General features: G+C 49.2%; 3 protein-coding genes and 1 pseudogene across 3 annotated transcripts; 3 read left to right on the forward strand and 1 right to left on the reverse strand.

Annotated features, from left to right (window-relative positions):
• Positions 1-1,860: 1,860 nt before the first annotated feature.
• On the forward strand, positions 1,861-4,929 carry SAPIO_CDS8806 (uncharacterized protein; the record flags this gene model as incomplete). The annotated part of the gene is made up of 6 exons (XM_016790360.1): positions 1,861-2,142; positions 2,204-2,481; positions 2,563-2,720; positions 2,774-3,913; positions 3,983-4,637; positions 4,704-4,929. The coding sequence occupies 6 exons, from the start codon at positions 1,861-1,863 to the stop codon at positions 4,927-4,929; spliced, it is 2,739 nt and encodes a 912-aa protein (XP_016639663.1).
• Positions 4,930-8,070: 3,141 nt separating this feature from the next.
• SAPIO_CDS8807 (Sialidase) lies at positions 8,071-9,125 on the forward strand (the record flags this gene model as incomplete). The annotated part of the gene is made up of 2 exons (XM_016790361.1): positions 8,071-8,358; positions 8,436-9,125. 2 exons carry the CDS (start codon positions 8,071-8,073, stop codon positions 9,123-9,125), a joined length of 978 nt encoding a protein of 325 aa, XP_016639664.1.
• A 924-nt stretch (positions 9,126-10,049) lies between these two features.
• SAPIO_CDS8808 (uncharacterized protein) lies at positions 10,050-12,141 on the forward strand (the record flags this gene model as incomplete). The annotated part of the gene is made up of 5 exons (XM_016790362.1): positions 10,050-10,097; positions 10,176-10,236; positions 10,441-10,567; positions 10,655-11,519; positions 11,596-12,141. 5 exons carry the CDS (start codon positions 10,050-10,052, stop codon positions 12,139-12,141), a joined length of 1,647 nt encoding a protein of 548 aa, XP_016639665.1.
• Positions 12,142-16,598: 4,457 nt separating this feature from the next.
• SAPIO_CDS8809 lies at positions 16,599-17,180 on the reverse strand (annotated as a pseudogene; the record flags this gene model as incomplete).
• Positions 17,181-17,750: the final 570 nt, after the last annotated feature.

Here is a 17,750-nt window from a genome sequence, read left to right on the forward strand (position 1 = left end):
GCCAGCTGAAAGAAGAGTATCTCATTGTCGTACAACGGCCGAAGTTCCCCTGCCGGCTACATAGCCGGGCACAAGAGAGTGTTTCCCGGTTTGCAAAGGCCGTTGAAGGGATCGAAGAGAGGATGTCAAGACGCACAAGTCAACTAGAACAGCTAGCTACTCTCGCCGAAAATGGCAGATCTCTTGTGAGTGTCCAAAACGAGGTTTCTGAAAGGACTGAACAGCTAACTAGCTTCATCGATAGTTTACCGCTGTACAACAACAACAAATGTTTCGGATGACCAAAATCTACTCTGATCACTCCAATACAATCACGGGTCATATGAGAGAGCTTGCGTCCCAGACAGCCAAGGATACATGGGCCATGCAAAAGATAACAGTGGTGACATTGGTCTTCCTTCCAGGAACGTTCATCGCGGTAAGAACATCCTGCAGCTGACTTCGCTTGTGCCTTGCCCAGGGTCCTACGGGTTCTAACTAGTGGCCAGACGTTTATTCAGAGCGGCGTGTTCAGCTGGGGTGATGCAGAGGATACCCAAATTGTTCCGCACTTCGCCCTGAAAACCCCAGTCCTCTTCTTCTTCATAATTTGCGTTGTTGTTCTCATCATATTCATCGTCACGCTCTTGTATTGCATAGGCCAGAGGAGGGAGAGGGGCAGGCTAGGTCGCAAACATGCCGATTCAATCGCGTAAACGGAAACCAATGAAGCTGTATGCAGGCCTATGCCATCGTTGGAAAGATTTTCAAGTCGAACACCACATCTTGTACAAGACAACCCGTGCATCGGATGTGGCACCTCTTCGCGAACACCGGCAGTAAATTATCCGGCTAAATGCGTCACAGAAAAGGGTCCTACGTGGAAGTCCCTCTCCCTCGATGTTCTTGAAAGGGTCTGGGAATCCTTCCATTTCCAGCCCCGTTTTTCAGTTCCTTATTTTAATTTTCTCTGATATTTTCCTCAACCCAATTTGGGGTCTCGGCTGGTCCGGGGAGAAGGGAGTTTCACAGTCGACAGGGGTGTTGACTGACAACTTCCTCATTCGTATAGGGGCTGGAGCCGTCTCTGTGACTTGGGAAGGTCGATCTTGTCTGGACATGACATCCGCGCTGCCCGCGTCTATTCCCTTTCTCCAACAGCCTCGGAATGTGAATAAAAGCATTTCTGGCCGCCCTTACTTCCGTGTCACTTCTCTGTGGAGGGCGTTGTCATTTGTTCGTTTCGTGTCCGCGCTTGCGCAACCCACCGCTGTTCCACAAAGCTGCAGGTCTTTAGCCTTTTCCTCAATGATAGACCGATGTTCCAAAGACGCGACTAACGCCACTCGGTAACCCGAGCATTAGTGAACATCACAGTTGGGCGAATAATTAAACTGTTCCGCTCTCCTGTCTCCCAACGCCGGGAGCCGAGCGTGGAGCCCATTACTGGTCAGGATCCACGACGTCACCAAATGATAACGCTCTCCGGCAACAAGATACGACATCTGCTCTATCATTACCCATATTCCATCCTCATATCGAGTAATCCCCACTACAGCGATGAGCTCGACCCGCCATTCGGGGACGACTGCGGTCTATACAACCGACGTGGGGTCTCGTTTCAGGCAGTTCATCGTAAGACGTTATCAACGCGGCCTCAACGGCTTTCAGACTGGGGCGCGGTACATGCGATACTCCGATCTCCGGGAATTTTGGGAAGAGGACACAATTGAGGATGTCCTTAAGAGGAGTGGATATAATTTCCCAGCCAGCTTGTCTGACCTCCGGTCCAATTACCTACTTATCTTGTCAACGCTGGCTTTCATCGGGCATGTCGATTTCCTCCAACACTTCCAAAACTGGGGCATTACCGACGCCAATATGCCTGTAACGACGATTAAAGTTGATCGCAGATTTACTCCAGACAAGTTTACGGAAGTTTGGGAACAATTCACGTCCAAGCAATGGCAGTTCTGCCCGCTCATCATCCGCTCTGGCCAGGGAAATGAGGGACATAGACGACCTCTCAGTCGATCCATAGGTGGTTCCATAGACCCCAGGCAGATTTTGCCAATCCGCCAACGGCAGACGATACCGGGAGAGAATGATAACAAGTGGGTGGAAATTGTGGAATTGGATGAGGGCTGTTCTGATGTCAAGCATGTAAGAGACTCTCCTATCCTTCAACCTCCTAAAATACTAATAATCGGTGGGGCTTTATCAGGCCGTTTTCAAAGTCTACTCTGGAAGTGACAACCCTCGGGGCTGGCAAAAAGAGGTCGAAATGTACAATGAGCTCCAAAGGAATCGCAAGATTCACGACAATATTGTCAGAATGCTCGGGTCATTTCAGCAACACAACCTCAGCTATATCGTTCTGGAATATGCTAATGGACTGACCTTGGAGGATCATTTTAAGGGTCGCCCCGAGATTCATTCCGCTCAGGATATCGAAGAATTCTTCAAGCAGCTCGTCCTTGGCTTGTATTCAGCCCTTAACAGGTTAGAGTCGTGCAAAATGTCCGTTGAATCCATGCCGCCCGTCGTAACCGTTGCTAACCTAACAATGTTTTGAGCTGCTAGTGTCCATCGCGATATAAAGCCGTCAAACATACTATTGTTCCGTAATCCAGGTGGTGGCGTCACTCTCAAGTTGTCAGACTTTGAGTGCGCATCGACATCCCACCCTCGGGACAGACTCAGTAGCGAGTATCAGTATGACGATGGAAGCAAGACCTATAGTACGAATCTCAACCAAAAGGGAAAGGAAGGACCACTTGCTGACTGTTTATAGGTGCACCTGAACGTCTAACATGCGTTCCATTGGACGAGGAGGCGCCGCAGAAACAATCGACGAAGTTTAATGTGTTTGAACTCGGCACCGTCAATAGCGAAGCCCTTGTGTGGATAAATCTTCAAGAAGGGGGCAGGAAGGGATACGAAAATGATCGCAAGGAATATATTCGGCGTCATAATCGACCTCATGCAGCGGCTGGGTACGGAAACGCCTTCCACAATGGCCGGGTCGTCTTGCCCTGCGTGAAAGAGTGGCATTCCAAGGCCGTCGCTTGCTCCCAGTCATTCGACTATATATCCGGCGTTGTGAAGGAAATACTGGAACGAGACATTTTAGTGCCGGAATCGGAGCGCCAAAGCCCCAAACAAATCGGAAATATTTACCTGTCCTGCACGGATCTAGCCAAGACACACCCAGGTGAGAGTCCACGCGCCATCTATGAAATGGCCACTTCGGCGAAGTCTAACTCGCGGCCCACCCGCTGTCATCAACCGGGAGAGGTACCTATGTGTATAATTGATGAACGACTAGCAGCTCGGGGTCCCCTCAGAATACCGCCGCAGGTCGGCCGCGATCGTCGAAGTATTAATACTAGTGGCTCCATGAGACTCAACTTTGACCACAAGGAAAGGAACGTGGCCACTACGGGCTTTGGGAATCACGAGCCTGGACTCTGCAATGAGGTGAAGGCTCCTCAGCAGCCCCTCAACTTAGCCAATTCTTCTAATTTGAAAAGGCGACAACAAAGTCATGGTGGACCATCCTCCCATCATGCTTCTACTCGTAGTTGGTGTGGTCTCCAATCACTCCATCTCTCGCAATACACCGACAGAGAGAACGACGGCGAAAGTCAGGTCGCGGGCACTCTCCCAGACACAAATTCGCGAGATGAGTATTACCCATCCGCTAGGGAGTGGTCTCGACCTAAACAGGATTCACACCCCGGTCCAGTAGTCCACAATGATACGGCATACGCACAGAATGGATACCAGGGCGGCATCGGATACGATAGGAACCGCGGAAGCCCGAAGGCGCATCGTAACTCAAGGAAGTCCACGACACAGGGAACTTTCCAGTTACGAGTACCAAGCGAGATGCGAGCCCAGTCTCTCATCGCATCAAAGTCGAGCTTGGAACGTACGCTTTCATCATCAGGACATTGCTTGAACTCGACCCACAGATCAAACCAATCTTTATATCGGATAGATAACACCACGACGAATGTCTTCGTCCAAGATATTTTAAAACACAAGAACGGCGGTATCAAGGCGCTAGATACGCTTGTCGGCAAGTGCGTCCATCGAGAGCTAGGAAGGCGCAAAATAGTCATCCTTATCGACGATTCGGCCAGTATGAGAGCATCACATGGCCGCGACGTTCTGGACACAGCGGAAGCGATGCTGTGGCTATGCAAACCCATAGATCCAAGTGGATGCGAGATTGTTTTCGCCTCTCGACCCAAAAGCCCTGTCAGACCTACGCTTTCAAGATGGATCGGTAGGACCCCATTGGGAAAGATACGCCGTCAACTTGAGACCTCTGACGCTCCCGAACTGTGCAATATGGAGAAAGCAGTCGCTGCCGTGCTTCAAAGAATCATGGGACCAACGAAGAAACACTTCCGCGAAACAACACTGTTGATATTTAGCAATGGAGTGTGGGATGAGGACTTTCCAGCAAACGGCCGTGGAGTAGAGAATCCAATCGTGAAAACTGTTAATGAAATGCTCTGCCGGGGAATTGATCGCGTTGATTTAGCCATCCAATTTGTTAGGTTTGGAAATGATCCCTACGGAATCTCACGGTTGGAACATCTGGACAACTTTCTGCGGACCCACCGTGACCCCAATCTCCATGGCATGTAAGTTATATATCGAAGCCTGATAGGGAGCTTTACCATATTTTTCTCCCCTAACCCGGAAAACAGGGACATCGTCGACCACAAGGCGCACATCAGTCCGGTCCATCTCATCCTCATTGGTCCACTACGTGCCAGCGTTGACCGCCAGCCACACACCTCCCACCCGAATGACGCTTCCCGCTCAGGACCTTCGACACCATGCCTGCCGGGATATGAGCCGGAAGCAGTAGGCATCGACCAAGTCCCCGGGTCCGATAGAGTACGGTCTCATCCTTCATTACCTACAGCCTAGGTGTATAGTTTTGGGACCAAGTGCCTCAGTTATTGGTTTTTTAGACATCGTTGACAGATACTTGACTTTTTGATAATGGCATGTAACATGCGGACTGGCATTCTATAGAACTAGACTCAAATATTTATTCGTGATCTCTGGGAAACGGAGTCAAGAGAACCCCTTAGTAGTGTATGTTATTCACCGGCAAATCTCGGAGAGGATCCGTGAGAAGGCTTATGCCTGTCAATTAATGCAAGACGAGACTTTGAAGATCACTACGGACTTTTCTTTACTTATTTATCTCTATAGAAAGACTGCCAGGCGTGGGAAGGAGTCTATAGACAATTCGACATGAAGCCCGTTTCGACCATGAACGGGAAAGTCGTCAACGGGCTTGTGGTTTGAATGGTCAGGGACTCAGGATTATACTTGGAGAAGCATACCACCTTAGATTGCAGTTGGATACACAGTAGGACCAAAGAGTCTATGATACTATGGAGATGAGTAACCATCCAGAGACGAATCGGGAGCTGCAGAAAATCTAGGATTTCGTATTTGCATCGTGGAGGTATCGTACCGTCCTGTGGAAGGAGCTGGATGTTATTGAATTGTCACGTGAACCGGCGGTTCTTCACTTCCATAGATGTAACCCAGAACCTCACTCTTCACTCTCTGCTTCACTCTTGCCGAGCACGCCTCTTTCCAATTGCATATCTAGCCCCTTGGAGAAGGATACCCATGGAGCTGGAGAGGGGAAAGGCGTATGAAACAAATGCAATACAATGGCTTCTTCACGACAAACCTGCGCCCTCCTATTCTCATCCTCCAAAGTCTGGCTGCCAGGCAACCAAGCAACCACTCAAATTCAGCTGGATCTCATATCACCAGCAGTCCTTCCCTGCCTATCCTGTCCGTTTTAATGTTATTATATCCTATTCTTCCTGTCTACTACCTTTCCCTCCTCAGTAGATAATCATGGAATCAATCTACTATCAGAAGATACAGGCAGACTTTAAGTCCCTCTAGGAGACTAGCCATGCCGCGTGCGCGACGGGGACCTCGTCAAACTCCGCGCCTATCTCGCTATCTTATCTGCATCCAATCCCCAGGAAGATCACTCGTGGGGTACCCCACTCCATGTTGCCGTCTGGTGTAGCAATCTCGAGGCAGCGCGTGTGCTTCTCGACGGGGGCGAGGATACCCTCCACGAAAAACAGGATGGCTTACACCCCTATTCGTCTCTGACACTTTCTGCCGAGCCTGGTTTCGGCGAAATGGCACGGCTGACCACAGCAGCCGTGCCACCGCACTACTGTTGCTATCAACCCCGCCAGGAGTCTACGCTCTGTTCTGAGTAAGGGTGGGTGTCAATGTACCCATCTCCCTACCCCGAATATCCTGGCTGAGCTGACTGACTCCGTAGAGGTGCAAACTCCGATACAGAAGACAAACTGGGAAGAACTCCGCTCATGGCAGGCAGCCATTCTGTTCTGTGATGGACCTCTTCGCCATTCTCCCGTAGAATCGACTCGAGGAAGGGAGAACAGCATGCTGGCGCTCAATGGATATCCGGGATGGTGGAAACAGATAATTCCATCGCTAGCCGATGATCCATCATACGGGACTGGGAGAGGATCGCGAAGAAATGACGCGGCCTGCGATCGGAGAAGAAAGGTTCTCTTATTAGCTCGTAACAGGAGGAGTTGAGATGAGCGAGTGAAGAGGTAACCAAGGGATGCTGGTGGAGATGAAGTCGCAAGAGGCGACGTGACAACTGTACTGAACGTTATTTGCGACTCTTCCAGGCGAAGCTCTCACTCGCGACGCATCGCTCCTTCCCGCTCGTGGGAAGTTTGAAGAACCCTCGTCGCATCTTCCCAGCCCTTGGATCTTTGCACCGCAGACCGCGTTAGGAAAGACACTTGCACTTGCCTAGGTAACACATGCACAGTTCAACTTCTGCTGCCATTACCTCCAGACCAAACGAGAAGGAACCGTCCACTGCGGCTAGATATGGCACCAGGCATGAGGAGAAACGTGTCTCGCTCTTAGCTTTCTCCTATTTCTATTCAATGTCCTGCGTTGCAGCACCACCAAGAGTAGAACTTTTCCAAATAATCCGTATGCATGAGTAATGTAATTCGGCATCATTCGCAACCAAGACGCGAGGAGGCCCTCCATCCAAACGCCTCCTTATGCCGGCCGCTTTGAATTGAACCTCGTGGTTGTGATTGTGGCTACCTGAGGTTGCCCCCTCCTCGCGAGATGGGCGCCGGAGGCTGACATCCATGCAGGCTGGAAACAGCGGTGAAAGATCGTGATTGCCGAACCACCACTAGCAGGAGTGCCATTGATATGACATTGCCCTTATTCAAGGAATTCAATACGATCCCTCTTCAGTCTCCTCGGAGACAGACCCACGAGTCCAGGCGGTCGATTCCGTGTAACCTTATGTCCAATATGGTGGCATTTTACATTTCTCGTGAGAATATCTGGCTCTGCGGATGTTGTAGCAGTGGCTGGAATGCGCCCCCTCCCCGTTGCTGAAAGATAATTCCGTAAGGAAGGGATATCCGTCACTGCATCCCCGAGCTGTCCATCTGCTAGCACAGGAACAGGCAAATCAACCGGCCAAGATCTGCACCATTTAGACGCCGATGGTGCAAAGGTGGATGCTTCTGCAATTCCTCACCTTTATTTGAACAAAAGCAAGTAATTCTGGGGTCTGGTCGCCGATGAGTGACCTTTAATGGTCGATGCAACCACATAAACTAAGAAGCCACGATGAAAACTTCAGCTGAATGCCACATCGTGCATCCAGCCGTTTCGGAGAGGTGTTAAAGCCGTCAGTGGCTCGCCTGCTTCGAAAAGGGGATTCGAGTTTATGGCCGGGAAAGTCCGACAATCCCCAGATCACTCGTAAGATTGTGTACAATTAGAAACCTCTTAGAATTCAGATGATACGGATGCTCCGTAGCTCAAGCCTCCTAATACCAAGAGAAGCCCAGTCTATAAAAGCCAGTCTATATCCTCGCCAGTTCAATCTAGTTCTGACCAGCTCACAATCAAGACTCCTCTTGCATAGTCCTATTTCCCTTCAACTCACTGCCATTTTCTGCACCCAAGAACAATAGAAACGTTTTATCCTCAATTTCCAACATGACTGCCCCTATTAAGCACTGGACCACCTCATCCACCCCTCACCTGCCGGTTGTGACAGCAGGCGCTCAGGACGACTTTTTCTCCATTTACCATGTCGGCTCGGATAACTTGGTCTACCAACATTACACGAGCGATCCCAAGCTGCAGGACTGGAAGCCCAAGGACAGCGTCCACAAGATCCCAGACAGCGGGCAGATCTTTAGCAACCTGACCGCTGTTAGCCTGGCAAGTGGTCGTGATCATATCTTTGGTCGTCATTTCCATGGCGGGGTGCGACATCTCTGGGTGAGTTTTGCTTTTTTGCCGAGAGAAGAGTGCACTCTGCTTGATGACTTTGCACTGGGGAATTGACCATTGAGTAGTATGACGGCCAGAAGTGGAACTCCGAGGATCTTGGCGGGCAGTTGATTGGCGATATCAGTGCTGTCAGCTGGGGTCCTAGCCGGATCGACATCTTTGGACGTGGCATGGACAACGCCGTCTGGACCAAGTTCTGGAACGGCAGCAAGTGGAGTAATTGGGCTTCTCTTGGCGGCAAGACTCCTGACTCGCCCACGGCCGTCTCTTGGGGCCCTAACCGCATTGATATTTTCGTTCGCGGCCTGGACAACGTCGTGTATCAGCAGTACTTCAACGGCACCGCCTGGTCTGGTGGATGGGGCAGTCTAGGTGGGGAGACTGTCGAGGAAGTGGTTGCCGTCTCGTCTGGACCGGAGAGACTTGAACTCTTCGTACGTGACTTTAAGAATGGAATTCAATTCCGCAGCTTCAACAGACAAGCCAGATGGAGCGGCTGGAGCCGTGAGGCTGATGCCGGATCAACCGTCTCGAAGCCTGCGGCCGTCGGTTTTGGGGGCAACAAGGTTGTGCTCGCTCGCCAGAGCCAGGACAACAAGCTATACCGTAAGGTTTGGAATGGAAGTTCTTGGGGCGTGTGGGAAAAGTTTGGGGACAAGGCCATTACTGGATCTCCAGTTCTTCATGTCAAGGGCGGGGATAAGGCTCCTGCCATCGTTGTGCTTGGCGACGCTTCCTTGGCCATTTTTGCCTAGGGCACACACTCACATTTCGATTCGAGAATCGCAGATTAGTAGCCATAGGTAGCATTCATTGTCAATCGAATATTGGTATTGTCTCGTAGCGCCGAGCACACTTGCCTGAGACACTCTCTCATCCATTCCTTTTCTTCCTTTGCTTTGGCTGGCATTTTCTCGGCCCCTTGTGTATTGCCCAAGGAGAAGTGTGAAAGGGAGTTTAATTAATATCCGCTGTACTTGGCATTGGAATGATGCTCGTCTGTGGAGCAGAGGGTCTGCCTTCCGAGTTGCTGTCGCACCAGATGCCTACCCAGTGGCAAACTAGTATTCCTTAGCCCTGGAGAACGTACATGTACGCTGTGTGGAGGAACCTCTCCCACAGGTAAGAGCAGTTTTCCATCGTTAGGCTCAGTCAGGCCGATTTACGCGCGCGGGATATACCCAGGTTTCAAGGCCCGGGTAGGAGAAAGGAAGCAGGTAGGGTTGAAGGCTAAGACCTCGACTTTATAACCAGAGCCGCATTGAGAAGGAGTATCTAGATCAAGCCAACCCGTTTAGACCTATTTATCAAATGCTCCGCCATAGTCCATATGGTCTTTCTCTCCCGGATGCTACTGTCATGCCTCTTAATCAGATAGCAAACAAAGAAAGACTTTCCAATTCCAAGCTATACAAACACCTCTCCCACGCTATGCTTGCACATTCCTCAAGCTAAAAGTCATTATCCTTGCTCCAGTGATTCCATCACACCTCTTACCCCAATTAGCTATATTATTTTCATCAGCGCACACCTTCTTTTCATATCTTTTCACATTTGGATTCATTCTTGCGGTAGACGCGCTCTCCTAAACTTTTCCCTACCATCATCTCCATCAACTCTTCCCAATCCATTATCGAGCACCATTCCAGTGTTGACTATCATCATCAGCAATCTCTATCATGCTCACACAATTTCCACTAGAGCTCGTCGAGCTCATTCTGAACAATGTTTGATCCCCATTCTTCTTCTCTTATTCTACTTGGTAGGGTACACCTACGGATGCTAATTTGTTTTCAACTTCATAGTGCGAGAAGAGCGACTTGAGCAGCCTCACTCAAGTGTCCAAGACTTACAAGAAAATCTTCAGTGCGTTCCTATGGAAAACCCTGACGATAACAACAGATAAATCCACAACAAAGGGTGGTATGCAATATACAAATTTGCCGACGAGCTGTCTGGACTATGTCAGACACCTTGGGTTTCGTAGCACTGGATCCGACGATCCATGCTGTACAAGGATCTGTAGCCACCTACACTGCAGTTACGGTTCATGGCCATTGGTCAATGAAGAGGGCGACTCTGTGGAACTCGGTGTCACTCGTTCCACGTGGACAAGAGAAACTCACATTGATGTCGTTGTGAAGAAGGCCCAGCATGTCCTCTTGCGCCTTGAGGAGGGCCAACTATCTAGTTTTAGGTATGAGATTGCTTTTCGTGTGGAATTCATACGTGTGGAATTCATGCCTTCCGTTTCGTACGGATGCCGCTAACACTCTATGCGTAGCTGGGACCTTGTCTCTTGCGTGGATTCCAAGATTCTCGGGAGAACGGGGGTTATTCCCTTGAAACAACCGCAACTGAAATCCTTAAGCCTGGTTACATGCTATACTTGCGACAGCGGTGACTTTGGCGTGGACTGCGAAATAGACCTCACGGTATTCCATGAGCTGCATCACCTGTCTTGGCGGGGACTTAACCGTTCCCATCAGCGTGCTGTCTCCACGGCTATTCAAAGGAACTCGGGTCACATGGAGACTCTGGAATTGGACTTCGGCAACTGGCGGCGACTCAGAGGCACTCTAATGAGCGATGACGCCGATGAGGAGTACAACCCGCAAGAGTATTTCTCCAGGGAAGTTCTATGCCTGAACGAGAAACCCACTCACCTCCTCTTTCCCAGAATCCGCTCCCTATCTCTTTCGCACGTGGCGCTCTCATCAACTGTCTCTCATGCCTTGAGTCTTCGCACTCTCGAGTCTCTTACCATACGAGCGTGTCCGGGATGGGATGAATTTCTAGACTGCCTTCTGCTGCAAAATGTCGGGATCCGTCTAACGCGACTCGAGATCCAAGAATCAGATGACGCAACCGTCGGAGCTTCTGAAGAAACACTATTGCGGTTTCTGAGCGCCAGCAAGGCTCTTAACGAGCTCTGTGTCCTCCTGGCAGGATCCACGAATCCTCTCCCACTATGGAATCACATTTCTCGCCACCTTGGAAGTATCGAGCGATTTGTCTACCATCAGAGGACTAAAATTGAACGCCATAGCGTTGATGTCGAGGATTTGCGCATCGAAGACCCCTCACAAAACCCTCTTGGAACACTGGATCTAGACTTCCTCGGGATTTGTTGTTCCCCCTGTACTTTGGTAAGGCATCAGCCCATGACACTTTGTCCAAAATGCTACATTTGACTAACGTTTCTCTTCACTTTCTTTGCTACAGAAGCCTCTTTTATCGCCCTTCACATCTAATGGTTCTTCTCTAACAGTACTCCACATCCGCCAATCCGCCGATGATGTGGAGAATATGCATGACCGAGCATCATGGGCGTTCGATGAATCCTCCGTCCGCAGACACCGACCTGAGGCAATGGAAACGTCAGTTAACAAAGGAAGCGTCAAAGATCACTTAGACCTCTACCCCTTGGAAACCGACTTCGTTGATTTTGCCAACTGGGCGTTTGGACCGCACGGCATACCATCACTCCGATTCCTCCTTTGCGGCGATTTCGCGTATAATGCCCGCCAGGCTGACCCCGTAATACTGAGGAGGCATAAAGGAGACGATATGCTGTTCGAAATTTTGTACGAGAACGGACCTGCTTGGAGGCAAGTCTTCGGAACGTACGGCGATGCCGTAAAAAGTTGTCGTATTGAGAAAGACTTGACCTGGACGTCTTATAACCGCATCGATAAATGGAGACTGCGTGGACTGTTCAGAGGCCAACCAAGGACCACCCGGTATGCTTTTCGGCCGATAAGAAATTAGCACCGTTCCCGGCCCCTGTCAGTACCAGCTCCGATACGGCGGAAGTCAGCAAAGAAAGTGGAATTATGCGAAGGGATAACTCGCGACCTTTTTGGAGGAGTCTGATTTGGATGGCTTGTTCAATTTGCCAGCTACAGGGACAATTAAGCTTCAAATAGGAAAACTTCGCATTGGTTCGACAATCCATTTTAGAATGTTGATTGGGAGAGGTGGTTCTACTCAGCCAAGCAGACCCACTTCCCCTCCCTTTTCCATAGATGCCTGCAACAGTATTAGCTCCTGGGTAGTGACACACCCAAGCTTGGATGCCCGAACCAGAAACAATAGTGTCTTATTCGGCCATCTCTACTTGGCCTTTAGCGTTTCTTTGGCATGTTGGTAGAACTCCAGTTTAGTTGTGAATCTCACACATTTCTCGATCCAACCATTCTACTCCCGCAAGGAAGCGTATTAGGATATGAAAATGGTATTCCCGCACTCGTAAGCCTACTACGCTCGGTCGAATCTTCGTACATGGGTTTGAACACACCCGTGGGAAATAGCCCACATTTTCAAAATCGATTAAACCCGTTGCTTCCAAGGGTGGATGGATCAACTGTGATATTGTAAGGTCCTAAGTCGCCATGGCAAAGATGAATTCTGGAACAGCAGCCGTCTTCACACCCCACAACTCTCTCCTATCCACTTCGATTACCCAAGGTGGCGGATTAACAAACCCGTTGAACCCCGTCGTGTAGGACGTTAGCTTGCTAAACTGAGGCCGGACCGTCTCCTTTACGAAGATCTTGGCGTTTGCAGCCGCTGTAGATTGGCATGCCAGGCGCTTCGTTTTTTCATGCGGGCAGGGTTGGCACCTCGCACTTATCTCCGATGTGGGCGAGCGGGATGCCATCGACGAGCTCGGTCCGTGACAAAAGGACCATCCGGTCCTTGCCCAACCGCAACGACGGCAGGAACAGGAATCGTCATGTTTCCAGACGAAATGCAATGCAGCAGCTCCGTTCAAGAACACGCTCTCGCGGCCACTTTTTAGACATGTCCACACCCCGGTAGTCCAGGATTTTGAATTGCTTGATTGCCTTCGTGATTATCCTATCTCGTCGTTATGGGTAACAACAGTTTGGCGGTTTCGACCCACGCTGTCAAGATTCTTCCGTAGAGGTGGACAGGGCCAACAAGCGGTTTGATAGAGAGGAGCGGTGGACGTTAGGACAAGTTCTGCAAGGTGGCCATTGTGTGGTGAGCGATCCGAAAGGGAAACTATCTCTCTCTCCAGCTCTGCTTGGAGAGATGGCGCCGAACGGGAGAGGAGAGGAAAAGCGTACATGTTACTTAAGCATCAACTTCTTCAAGTCTTTCCTCAAGGCAACTATGGCAGCAACTGGGACAGTTGTGTTTCCTGGTACAAAAGCAGCATAATCGTATCTTTCGTATTGTTCAAGTCGCGAAACGAATCCCCTTGCCGCAATAGATATGTGAAGTCTTCGCTATTTCATGTTCCCATGGGCGGAAGGGGGTAACCTACGATATTTCTGGGAACAGAAGCCTCGGCAAGTGCCCACGGTACGCATTATCGAACAAGCCCTCCGTCAGCTCCGTGGCCTAGCCGATGGTCTCGATAAACTGCACATCTTCTGGGGGAACAGCACCAGCCCTGAAAACGAATATGATAATGACAAAACACCGGAATTCACCGGAATTTCCAAGTGACTACACGCAGAAGACAAGCAATCAATCTAATATTCGGTATAGAGATCTAAAACCTGAAAACATCCTACACTTCACAGGTCTAGATTTTCAAGAAGAGCTAAGAATTCTTAAGATTACTAATATAGGGCTTATAAAGTAATATACTATAGTAATAGAGTATTATAATAGCCTTATAGCTACTAGGTAGGGTACTATTTAGTATAAGGCCCTAGAGGCTTAGATAGTATCTAGTAACTAACCTAGATTTCTACTTTATAATATCTAGTCTATAGGCTATATTAACTTTAAATTTATAATCTAGCTCCTCTATAGTAATAACTAGGTTAAAATATTCTATAAAAGGCTCTAAAGCTAAAGTTAATACCCTTACCTATACTTTACTCTTAATAAAATAGATAGAGGTTGATAAAAGGTTAAGCTAAGCTTTCTAGTATAGTATTAGATTAATTATATTAGGATAAAGGACTTTGAATATATATAAGAATTGGCTATTAGTGACCTTGTTGATCTGATTGATGAAAAGTTACCTATAGTTCCTATTAAAATATGTTAGCCTACTAGATGATATCTAGTAGGGGGGTGGGTTGCTGGGCAATCTAGCTAGACTGTCGATTCTGGTGATAAGGATAATGTTAGATATTGTGTAATAGTTAGAATATTCTGCGATTTGCTAGATGAGATATTAAGTAAGGTGGAATCTAGGAGGGATTATTTGCTAATTGCGAGTAGCTAAGAGAGAATTCCTCCCCTAGAGATGCAGGAGAGACCAAAGACTAGCCGAGCGGGCCATGATCTAGTTTGTAACCTCGGATCGATCTTTCGTTGCCACGCTATTGTAATGATATCTTTTCTTATGGATTTTTAATGAGGAACTACTTTTGTGTGGGCTAAAGACGTGGGTTTTTTAGAATACGTCTATCACTACGTGTGGAAAGATCCTGTTAACTCTATGTTGTTAGCTTGGGGTACATGTGTTGGAAGAGAAGCAAAGAAATAGAGACGTTAAGGAGGTAAGACGGGTAAAAAGAATACTATATACAACATCAGGGATTCGCTGGTCGTCACCGACCCAACTACTAGTCTAACACTCTGGAGCTTAACTAGGCGAGAGCGGACGGGATCGCGTGTTTTCTCCAGGTTATGGCTGTATGTGGCTTTTTTCTGTTCTAAACTTGTATTTCAATAGTAGGAATTACTGAAACATGAGACTGGGCGTAGCTTTGCCGGGGATCCGCTTGCCTTCAGTGATTGTTCCTGCCTCCACTTCGACGACATGAGCCACCAGTTCATCGGGGACATCACCATGGTGGTCTACGTACGATCGGGGACATGAAACATGAAACATCGTCCAGTGTATGCGAAGTCCCCCATCATTCTACATGTACACCCACATCTTCTTCACCGGAGGTAAAGGAAACGAGGATGCTGGAGAGGATTAAGGTGAGCGTTTAGTCGGCCTGTCCGGCAGGCCCTGTTAATACCCGACTTTGTCTTCCCATCTTTCGGAATTTTCTGCCTGATGCATCATGCACACGCAGCACTCGGTCACCACCCTCGTCAGCCACCATGACATTCATTCATGCAACCTTCAAGTAGTATGGGGAAATGGGAGTTCAAAGAGCCGACGGCCTTTGTTAATGTGGCACCATACCATAAAGGGACAGGGGTTCCGACGGGCGGTTTTGCTATCGACCTTTTCACCTAGAGATTGAAAGTCATGGGAATTATTATTATTATTTACATTATCAGGTTACTGCATCCAGGGATCTGGGTCGGCCTCTAAATTCGGTTGGAGAGACGGACCATGTGGAGGTGACAGAGGTACCATGAGCACTGGGACAGACTTCTCCGTTGTGCCAGCCAGCATATGAATCCCGCCTCTTGGAGTGATTCTCCTTCCAAGAAAAGGTCGATTTCGGTCCCTATGGACGTGTCGGAATTGCTTCCCAAGAGAAGAAAACCAACGCGTCCGATTCGACGCCATCGTTTGTATATTTGCGACTCACTGCTCGCCATCGCATGTTGGTAGAAATGACTTCTCGCTTGGCAGTGATTAGTTTTCTAGTCCAACATTTAGCCAAAGGGATCCCCGGCCATTGTCATCATTCTTCGGCCTCCCTAAAGAAGGAATACAAAACATCCTCGATCACTGCTACTCGTATTGGTGGCTTATCCAGGGGGGTGACTTCTTCCCGTTCCTGGTATTATTGGATGGGCGCACGTAATGGAGCACGCCCATAGTCAATGGTCTTATTCTCACCTGAAGAGGTGCAAATTAACGCCGTTCTTCGTAGCCGGGTTGACTACATGCCATGTGCTACGGATAAATAGAGCCACGTGGCCTTCATATGTGACACCATAACAGAGCATGCTAAGATGGAGATCCGCGTCATAGCCCTCTGTTAATATTAGTCTTGGCTGCACTTCTACGATGAATTTGGCACTCCGAGACGCCCCCACAAGGCGGGAACTGCTTCAGTTACTCACCAGCACCTAATTTTTGGGCACCCCGCTGAATAGGTCAAATAGGGACTTACTACCAGTAATAAATTATGTGAAAGGAAGAATAGATCAGGCATTGTCGTCGCAGAAAACAGCCTCATTTGATTTCAGACTACTAATAACCTATCAACATGATATTATAACCTGAAAGAAAACACCCCCCAAAGTTTCACCACCCCATTCAAGTTTTGATGTATCTACCATACAATCTTGGTGCCACAAGAAGAGCTCCAGCCCATACCGGATCAGCCCCAGAGATCAAGCGCCTGCTGGCCCAAGGACCTCTGCCCAACCGTATTGGCATGGCACGTATCCGCCACCTCTCCACTCTTCAGCCAGAATTGGCCCGGGTATGTCACATTCAAGGCTGGATCCTCGGCGGCCTGCTTCGCCAAATCATCGGTGTGTTCGGGTCCGCCGGCTCCCGCGAGGAAGCAAGTGCCTCCGTCTTCGTACAAAGGTTGGCCGGTGATGTAGATCTGGGCGTCCGGCGCGGCGTGTTCGCGGGCGTTTGCGATGAGTTTCTTCACCTCTTCGTAGTTGGCGCTGGCTTGGGCAAAGATGCAAATCATCACCCAAACTGTGTCTGGTTTGCCATTCTGGGCTGCTTGTCGATCGAAGCTTTGCCATGATGCTGAGTTGGTGTTGGTCCACGACTGGACGACGGCACCGCCAGTACCGTACGGTCCCCACATGCGGGTTCCGCCGACGGCCACGTAACCTTGGGCGACGTTCTCGGCCATGGAGCAGCCGATGAAGCCCATCGTGTGTTCCTGGGCCATTGCAAATGTGCCCAACACAAGCGGGATGGAGACGGTAAAACGCATGATGATTTTCTGTGGGGTTCAAGTATAGTGAAAAGTCTAAACAGTGATGTTTTTTTTTTTGTGCGATTGGAGGTGATCTTCTTACCATCATCATGTTTGATACCCCGGGGCATGCGTTCCATTTATAATCCCCTTACTAGTCGCCCATGATCCAGCGGATACTCTTCTTAGGATGGTCGTGGACGAGAAGCCGAGTCCAATTCCCGACGGAGAAGATATTCCATATCTTCCAGACACAACCCCAACTTATATATTAACCAAACCGCCTTCAGCCCCATCTTAACGACAGCGACAAAAGTAATGGTTAGAATTTAGCGCCTGTGATCACAGCTGATACAACAGGCACTACCAAATATAGATGCCCAGACTGGTCAAGGTCCGGATCCCGATGTACAAGTTCATTGTGATGTTCTTGGCTTTGATACAACCCTGGACAGGTAGGTTGCGCATGAAATCCATTGGCTCCATTAAACAGCCTGATCTCACCAGACTGCCGTGGTCCGGAACCAGGAAACATCATCGCGATGCATTGAACAGGCGGAGATATGCTGGAACCCCACCTCTGCCTTC

The sequence above is a fragment of the Scedosporium apiospermum genome (assembly GCF_000732125.1).
Source record: "Scedosporium apiospermum strain IHEM 14462 chromosome Unknown SEQ_SAPIO_0132, whole genome shotgun sequence".
NCBI classification, from domain to species: Eukaryota; Fungi; Ascomycota; class Sordariomycetes; order Microascales; family Microascaceae; genus Scedosporium; species Scedosporium apiospermum.